The sequence below is a fragment of the Oncorhynchus clarkii genome, chromosome 4, assembly GCF_045791955.1.
Source record: "Oncorhynchus clarkii lewisi isolate Uvic-CL-2024 chromosome 4, UVic_Ocla_1.0, whole genome shotgun sequence".
Lineage (NCBI taxonomy): Eukaryota > Metazoa > Chordata > Actinopteri > Salmoniformes > Salmonidae > Oncorhynchus > Oncorhynchus clarkii.
Window position 1 is genome coordinate 29,852,928 of NC_092150.1, and position 9,601 is coordinate 29,862,528.

The window sequence follows — 9,601 nt, forward strand, 5'->3', positions numbered from 1 at the left end:
AGACAACACATAAGAGATTTCCATAAAAGTGTAGAGGAAAATGTATATACAAAATACAAATGTGTTATTGGGGCTTTAATACTTTGTTGGGTCATTGTTTGGTTGAAGCCCAGATGGAGTGCACAGTAATTAGAGCAATTGGACAGTAACAGTTTAATTACTTAATTGATTTGCTTCAGTAACATCCTCTTTCCTTCTAAAAATACAATTCCTTTCGAGTTCAGTGGTTTTATGCATATACTCAAACACACAATTCATATTTCCCAATGCTGTAACATCTAATGTAAAAAGTAACATATCAAAATACTGCTTGTTCCCTCAGAATAATAAAAAATAAAAAAAGGCATGGCAAATGTGTAACAAGATGCTGTAGAAAAATAATATTTCCAAGTATAAAATACCATCTTGCAGTTAATGTCTGCAGTACTCAGTGGTTGTGTTGGGGAAGGGGTAAGTAAACAGGGAAAAGTCTAGAATATACTTGGGCAGGAGTTCCCTGAGAAGCTTCTGAGGCAGACTGCATAGGTAATAGTGCAGCGTCTCCTTGGTGACAGGCTTGTACCACGTCTGTCGCTCAGGGAAGTGGACGTGTGGAGGTGCACTAATACGCTGTAGCACATAGTCCGCATCACTCTCCAGATGCTCATAGGAGCCAATGAAGTCATAGGACACGGCACATGGCTGACACAGGTTGTAGATGGGCATCCAGTGCTCATTCATGCGGTCCACATCCTCATCCAGCAGGTAGCGCACAAACTCAGCAAAAGTCACATCATCCCCAGCCACTGCTGTATCCTTGGCATGGCCCTTTCTGTAGCGCCTGATGATCTCGGCACCGTACTTCTCCTGGTAGGCCTTGATCTCCCCGAACTTGTTCCTGTAAGCGGAAAGAAGGCGCTCCATGGGTTCCCTGACAAACATGAACTTGAAGTAGTGTTTCAGCCTATAGCGGATCTCCTCAGGCTTCAGGGAGGACAGGAAGAGCAGGTCACTCTTGTGGTTCATCTTGATGTTGACGTCCACGTTCTCTAGAGCCCCACTAAGGACCTTCAGAACCCTCTTCCAGTTGGAGCAGGCCACCTTGGGGACGTAGCAGTAGAGGAAGCGGTGCTCGTCGTTCACCAGGATGTGCTGCAGCAGGGTTTTCCTCTGCAGGGGGCTCAGGGACCACACACTGTGAGGCATGTTCTTCTGACCACACATGGTCCGGATGGTGCGGTTACGGATCTCCTGGAGAATCTGAATGGGGTTTGGGGGAGATGTAAAAGAAAAAATACATTTTAAAACTAAACTCAGCAAAAAAAGAAACATCCCTTTTTCAGGACCCAGCCTTTCAAAGATAATTCGTAAAAATCCAAATAACTTCACAGATCTTCATTGTAAAGGGTTTAAACACTGTTTCCCATGCTTGTTCAATGAACCATAAACAATTCATGAACATGCACCTGTGGAACGGTCGTTAAGACACGGACAGCTTACAGACGGTAGGCAATTAAGGTCACAGTTACGAAAACTTAGGACACTAAAAGAGGCCTTTGTACTGACTCTAAAAAAACACCAAAAGAAAGATGCCCAGGGTCCCTGCTCATCTGTGTGAATGTAAAGGAGGCATGAGGTCAGCAGATGTGGCCAGGGCAATACATTGCAATGTTCGTACTGTGAGACGCCTAAGACAGGACTGCCAGCTGAGCGTCCTCGCAGTGGCAGACCACGTGTGACAACACCTGCACAGGATCGGTACATCCAAACATCACACCTGTGGGACAGGTACAGAACAGCAACAGCAACTGCCTGAGTTCCACACAATCCCTGCATCAGTGCTCAGACTGTCCACAATAGGCTGAGAGAGGCTGGACTGAGGGCTTGTAGGCCTGTTGTAAGGTCCTCACCAGACATCACCGGCAACAACGTCACCTATGGGCACAAACACACCATCGCTGGACCAGACAGGACTGGCAAAAAGTGTGCTTCTCTGACGAGTCGCGGTTTTGTCTCACCAGGGGTGATGGTTGGATTCATGTTTATCGTTGACACCGAGGCCTGTATTCTGGAGCGGAATCGATTTGGGGTGGAGGGTCCGTCATGGTCTGGGGCGGTGTGTCACAGCATCATCGGACTGAGCTTGTTGTCATTGCAGGTGTAACAGTATAACTTTAGACCGTCCCCTCACCCGGGCGTGAACCAGGGACCCTCTGCACACATCAACAACAGTCACCCTCGAAGCATCGTTACCCATCGCTCCACAAAAGCCGCTACTTGAAAACTACTTCAAGTTCTGAGAGCAAGTGACGTCACCGATTGAAACGCTATTTAGCGCGTACCACCGTTAACTAAGCTAGCCGTTTCACATCCGTTACACAGGAAATCTCAACGCTATGTGTTACAGGGAAGACATCTTCCTCATGTGGTACCCATCCTGCAGGCTCATCCTGACATGACCCTCCAGCATGAGAATGCCACCAGCCATACTGCTCATTCTGTGCATGATTTCCTGCAAGACCGGAATGTCAGTGTTCTGCCATGGCCAGCAAAGAGCCCGTATCTCAATCCCATTGAGCACGTCTGGGACCTGTTGGATCGGAGGCTGAGGGCTAGGGCCATTCTCCCCCAGAAATGTTCGAGGAACTTGCAGGTGCCTTGGTGGAAGAGTGGGGTAACATCTCACAGCAAGAACTGGTTGGCAAATGTGGTGCAGTCCATGAGGAGGAGATACACTGCAGTACTTAATGCAGCTGGTGGCCACACCAGATACTGACTGTTACTTTTGATTTTGACCTCCCCCCTTTGTTCAGGGACACATTATTAAACTTCTGTTAGTCACATGTCTGTGAAACTTGTTCAGTTTGTCTCAGTTGTTGAATCTTGTTATGTTCATACAAATATTTACACGTTAAGTTTTCTGAAAATAAACACAGTTGACAGTGAGAGGATGTTTCTTTTTGTTTGCTGAGTTCATGTAAGACATTTAAGATAATAGTACAATATCACTCAATATCAATCTAATACCTACACAACATGTTATGATATGCATTCCATCAGAGTAGACCACTAAGATAATGCTTCCCATGAAATGTTCATGGGCAAACGGCACTTGATTTCTATTAAATATCTGTAGTGCTCAAGCAAGGCCTAACATTTCATCACGAGATGGCATCATGTACTTTTATATAAATAAAATGACTTTGAAGTTATAGCCTACATTATTTGTTGACACAAAGTGTCCTGTGACAAAAACATTAATGGAGTAATAAGTCCTTTAGTTATTTGGTTATGAATACATTTGTCGGCCTAAGGTATTTTAAAGTCATATTCTTCCAAAACATGTCCAGCCAAATCGAGTGGTGGGCTACTGGGAATCTACACACCGTGGCTTCAATTTACCTGGGATTCTGCGTCCACAGCTGGATCGAGATTTCGGGCTTGTCTGGGGTAGCCTGACCTCTTGCTGTATCCCAGAGGTGGTGGTGTCTCCATACTATTCAGCATTCCTTTCTCTATCATGAGCAGAAGGCCCCCGGACGCCACGATCACAGCGAACGTCAGCACAGATGGCAAGACAGCAGAGCTGCGGCGTAAAGAGCCGGAATTAATAGTTTTTCTGAAGTTTATCACGGACCCGCTCCTGGCCCCTCCAGCCTTTTTCAGTCCGAAATCTTGGTTTCGCGGAGGCATCATCGATCTCTGAATGATGTCCGTTGGATATGTGATATATTGTTTTTATGAGGAGAAAAAAGTGTGTAAACTACCACGTACACATATCGTATTCTCAGTAAAGTAGGCTACTACTACCAAAAATACTCCTGTTCCTGTAAAAAGAAGAAAGCGTCGGTGGGGATTGTGGGAACTGTAGTTGTGGAGTATATTTTGTCCCGCTGGGTTTGGGAGGGAGCAGGGAAGGACTTTACGAATTCTATGCCGACTCCTACTGGAAGCCCAGCCTACCTACAGTTGTAACTCGTTTTCAGTTTATAACTGCATTATGAATGTCTGTCTTTCCAACAGCAGTTTTGCACATTGTTCTGATAAAGAAGTAACATTTTTGTATTATTTTTAGGCCTATTTTTTTTTAGGGTGGTGCTAAATCATTGGAATCGTCTCCAACTATGGAAGCCTTTATGCTTCGTGAATTGTGGAAGCACCCACTCATTGGTCATTTTGCAAGTGCTGGCTCAAGATGCACAAAGAAGTCAGTCATGCCAGTCTTGCCCCACAGCCAACGAACAATAACAGTGTCACGTATGTCCTCCATATATAAATACAGAGAGAGCGCATATTCGTCACATCAAATTTTAGCCCAATATTTGAGATCCATCGCACTGCGGCTAATTGAAGTGAGATTTTCTATACTAATATAGTAATCATTTTCAGACAGAATGTGATAGGCCACTTCACTGTGACAGACCGTGAAGACTGTCAATGACAAACAAGCACCTCCACTCCGAATCAAATCAAAGACATATACTATGCCTATCCAGACATTATTTACACTAGATCAATAGCCAAAGCTATTGTGTGAACATATACTATATAGGCCTAGGCTAGGCAACGATTTTTAACAAACAGGAGAGCCTTGAGGAAGGAGATCGCTTGTGGACGTTGGGTGATTTTTTGCCAAGCGCAGCCTCCGCCAGCCACACCCTCACGTGCGTGCAACTGTGCGGGACTCTATTTCTCACCAGAGCCGTCTGTACGCTTGGCCATGCGTGCTTGTCTGTCGCGAGCACCAGCAGCATCAGCAACACAAAGAGGGTCGATGAGCTGTTAGATTGGAGATACAAGGCGCCGCCGGCAACTTCAAGGCCGATTCGCGGGGGAAACGAGATCACTTATAAGGTGGTGGAACTTGTTCTTTATTCTGGCATATTTTCTTTGTCATAAATGGTGTCTTTATTTTCAATAGGCTGCTGACCTTGTCACAGCCTCTCGTTTTCATTGACCTGCTGACGATTGCTCCATCCTTTACAGATGTGTTTGTGCGCTGGAAATGGGCAATGTTGTTTTATTTAATTATAAATGCGTGAACATATTTGGCATGGCTCGAATTGCGCCGATAATTGGCTATTTGTCATTTTCATTATATTTTCGATGATTGCATCAATTGGATGTTCATCCTACAGCTTTCGTCTGTTGGCTACTGTCTCAATATACAGTCGGCATATTTGTGATAACATATTACATAAAAGATAGATGCTTTGTGCTCCATATCATGCTTACATGCGCCTTCTTATAGCAATGTATATATAACCAAGAATGCAGCGCCTCTGTTATAGTGAAAATCTTTACTATGTTGCCGACCCCCCACGGTCTCTTGGGTCCATCCCTGCATCACTTCCATGACGTAGGGCCTACCTGTGACATATCTTATTTTGCCATGGACCCGAGAGATACCATTATGCATTTCACACACTATTGTTTCGATCCTTATCCATATAATATATATATATATATTTTATATTTTATATATGTATAAAACAGAAATCATTGTCTCAAACGTTGTAACAACGGATCTGTGGTGTTTCAGTCAAAGATTTTGGCCTCGTTCTCCAATGCAGCATTTACCGTTATGTATTGCAATTTTCCTTTGATTTTAGGCCATGAATTTAGCCAAAAATTGACATTCAGGTTTATTATCTCTAGTAAAGATACAGTTGGCTCATGCTGCGTTGTCTACGTATCAGGTATGGTTGGCTTCTTTCGAGTATCTCATTAGCTTACTCATTGCAGAATGAGCAATAAGAAGATCCAGTAAAACCCCATGCCTGGATGTGTAGACTTTTTTTTTTAACTGCCCAGCCTTGTTTGTCTCCCAGATGGGGAGCATTGTTGACAATAGACCTCTGAGAGGGTTACATGTCTCATAGCTCATACATCTAACCCTAAATGAGCTCTGAGTGCCTACTTCCATGTCTTAAATGAGACCAAAGTGGTTTGGCAAAAGTAATTATATCCCTGCTCAAAGTCTATGGTATATGGTTGGGTAGGTGATAAGTGGGCACATAGACAGATGGATGCTCCCCCCCTACTGTAGCACTGAATGTTTGGAGTCATCAAAATGAGTTGCTGCATTTTGTAGCCCTGTAGTCTGTACTGTACCCTTTGCAGTGGGAACTAGAGAAACAATTTCCCAAAGCGTCGCTTTCACCGTCAATAATTCATGGGGCAGGGGATACATTTTTTATTTTTTAGAAAGAACATAAAATACTGCATTGGTATTTGGTACCTTGCCACGGTGTAAGGTCCTCCGCTTTTGACAGGTTTTTGTGGTTTCTCAGATACAGTAGCTTAGTCAAGTCGTCTCTTGCTAATAGACAGAAATCAAATCCGTTGTCAAAACCATACCGTATTGGTATGTTGTTTGTTTATACATTTGGCTTTGCCATATAAACAGGGTGTACTCCCTGCAATCTATGGTGAGAGAGATTACATGTAACAAAAAGTATTGTTGATATACTGTAAGAAATTACACATGGAAATGTGCTCAAACAGCATCTTTTTGGGAGGATGAGGACATGTCTCTGTGTCACACAGTGTAATCAGTGATGTTTAATCACTTGAATCACTTGATTCCTTCCCAGGTCTGTCCAAATTGTAATTTGACCCTCTGGCCTGTAAGTATAGTATGATAGTGCATTTTCATAGATTTGGTTCAAGCTAAAATAGCAGTCAGAGAAAGCATCCTCGAGGGAATTCTAGGAATGAATGAATGGAATGAATTGATATGCATCCTGTTTTCCCAGCGTTGTCGACAAACTACTCTATGAAGGGTTGTTTTTGTCTGCATTCAGTACTGGCTTCCTCTTCCATAAATGGATCTGAGCCATTCCTGTAATAGATTTTAGTCAATTTTCACAATTTTATCCATGAGCCTCTTACCACAGCATCCGATCCAATCACACTATTCAAACACTGCACAATTCCTGTAGAACCACATAGTTCAATCCATCAGGACATGATATTCCTGAATAAGAATTGGACCAGTTTTTCATAAAGCATCATCTAACAGGCCAGTCATACTGGAGGAATTTCATTCTGATCAATACACATTTGCATTCAAATTAAAAGCCACATTTTACGATATACGAGCAATGGCTGCTACTGTATGACTGAGAGTCATCGCTGCAGGCTGTTGATAAATCTCCTTGCTCGTATAATGTTAAATGATTTAGACTTATTTCTCCTCACATTTCCCCTGTGTGTGTGTGTTTTGTGGGAGTTTCTATTAATAAAGCCAGTCCGAGAGCAGTGAGTCTTTGATGTGTTATACTGCTGTAATGAAGCCAGCCTCCAGGCTGGTAAAGCCCCATCATTACCATATCCTTATGAGACTGCAGTGTGATAATACTGCCAATGCTCTGAGGGGCTTTATAGGTGACTCATACAGGCCTATTAGGCTGTAACGCGACACCCCATTATGCTGCTGGGGGAGACCCTTCTAACTTTGAAATAGTGATGGCTAGTTGTCTGCTAGCCAAATACAATTATTTTTTTTATCTGATGCGATTACTGTACATGATCTCAGATTGCAATACAACGTATTTCTCAATAAAACTTGTATAGCTCTGAAATACTGCTACAACACGAGACCCACTGTATCACATGTACTATAATAGGCACACACACAGTTACACACACACATTTGCAGTTCATTCACAGTGATTGGCTTTGTGTGCGTCAGCCAGTTGAAATGACAAAATGCCACTCTGTTCTCCTCCTGCACTGGCAGATCAGGCTAGGAAACAAAGTATCACTTTGTTCCTCCTTAGGCTCGCAGCAACTGGCACAGCAGCAACTGACACAGCAGGATACCCAGCGTCTCTCCTATCACAGGCTGACAGGCCACCCCTTCCTCACGCCCTTCCCTCAGAGAGACACCTCCACTTAAACATGAACGTGTCTACACACAGTCCCACAGAATGTTCTATATGCATGCAACCATACTGCAGATGCCATGTGCCGACAATCACAACAAATAGCCACTGCGTGCACTTGTGCAGTCTTAACATTTGGAAACAAAAACACACGGTCACATGCAAGGGGTACACACACGGACACACTCAAGCCCTCACTGCATCTGCGCAATGACACCTGACTCCAGGTAATGCCCTAGTTGCACAGTGACAGCAGGCAGGTTGAACGGCCACGCTCACACACACCACTCGCATAGAGATACAGTATCTCTGCACACAGACACAATAGCAGCAAGGTAAGACTGCATTCTTACACAGTAACGAACACTATTTCTCTTTAAACATCCATTGTGTCAATTGTAAAGTACATGTCCTGTATGTGTAGTACTGGAGCACAATGGTAGAATGATATAATTACTGTTAGCTTGCTCCTGACGGAATTCAACTTGTAGCAGGTTGGTGTAATGCTCATCACCCAAAAACATTCAATCATATTTGAATGGAACAGCATTTTACATTTCTTCCTGGTAAATGAATAATGCTATACTGTATTGTCCAAGTTTATAGGATGCAAATATGCTTCAGTAGGTAACATTAACAGTTTGCACATGATGTGTCAGCCTCACATCACTGTGCCATTGTGAGATGGCAAGTGTGAGGGGGAAAAAAGGCCAATTTGTTTAGTTTTTTTGTTATTGCATGGCACAGGATGGAAGCCTATTACCTCACTAGTGGTCAGTAGGGTAAGTGTAACCCTGTTGGTCATGTGACTGCTGCTTTGTGTATCTACGCTCTGTCCCACCATTCAACCTTGTCTCCTCTGTCTTCTGCTACTCTTCACATCTAGACTTCAATTTAGTCCATCTTCTGTTTGATCCCTTCTATCATCCTCTTTTTCACTCCAACTCCTGCTGTCATTATAGCTGATGTTGTTGCTCTCGGTTTTATAGATGATATATTCTTGCATATGGTAAGACTTGCAGTATGGTGACAGGGAACATCATCTGGCCATCATATTCCTGACGATCTCATTGTGACGTCAGCTTCTATGTGTTACGGAAGCAGTGGTGATAGTTGAGTCTTCCTTGGAGTGAGGAGGGACAAGCCTCTTGTGGTGGTAGATCCCTTTGGCGTCTCCTTCGGTTCTGATTTGCCAAGACTCTGTTGCCATGGGAACCTGTGGTTGCTAAACTTCTGATATTTTTCATCAGAGGATGGAGAGAAGAGAGAGTGAGACAAAGAGAGGGGTAAATGTGACAATAACAACCCTGTTGTAATGCATTGCAGACGTTATTGGCACTCTAGTCAATAACAACCAATATTCTGTAACCAACTAGAGGCCCTGACCTGAATCTATGGATTCTATGTCCTTGTCCCCCACGCCCACCTTGCTATGTAGTACTACTTATTAGGTTTGCTTCCTCAATATAAGGGACATTTGTAATCCAATTAAAAACTTGCCTTGAGGCTACAGGTATCTGCTAAAGTAAGGGAATTTGGCTCCAACCCTCATCCTCATCCATACCTTCAAATACCTTAGTTGCCCTCCATTTCATACCTGATCGCCATCCTATATTTTTAATAACAACCCCAAAGCTGCTGTTTATCTTTCTGTTTGTATTTGATTTCCCTTTGTTTCTCCCAAAGCCGCAGAGAGAGGAAGCAGCAGCAGCAACGCCGCTGGTCTGGGTAAA

General features: G+C 43.5%; 1 protein-coding gene across 1 annotated transcript; it reads right to left on the reverse strand.

Moving 5' to 3' along the window:
* Window positions 1-70: 70 nt before the first annotated feature.
* LOC139406706 (carbohydrate (N-acetylgalactosamine 4-0) sulfotransferase 14) lies at window positions 71-3,830 on the reverse strand. Its single transcript, XM_071149645.1, has 2 exons — window positions 3,382-3,830; window positions 71-1,239 (listed from the first exon to the last, which is right to left on the reverse strand). The coding sequence occupies exons 1-2, from the start codon at window positions 3,673-3,675 to the stop codon at window positions 412-414; spliced, it is 1,122 nt and encodes a 373-aa protein (XP_071005746.1). The 5' UTR covers window positions 3,676-3,830; the 3' UTR covers window positions 71-411.
* Between the last annotated feature and the right edge of the window lie 5,771 nt (window positions 3,831-9,601).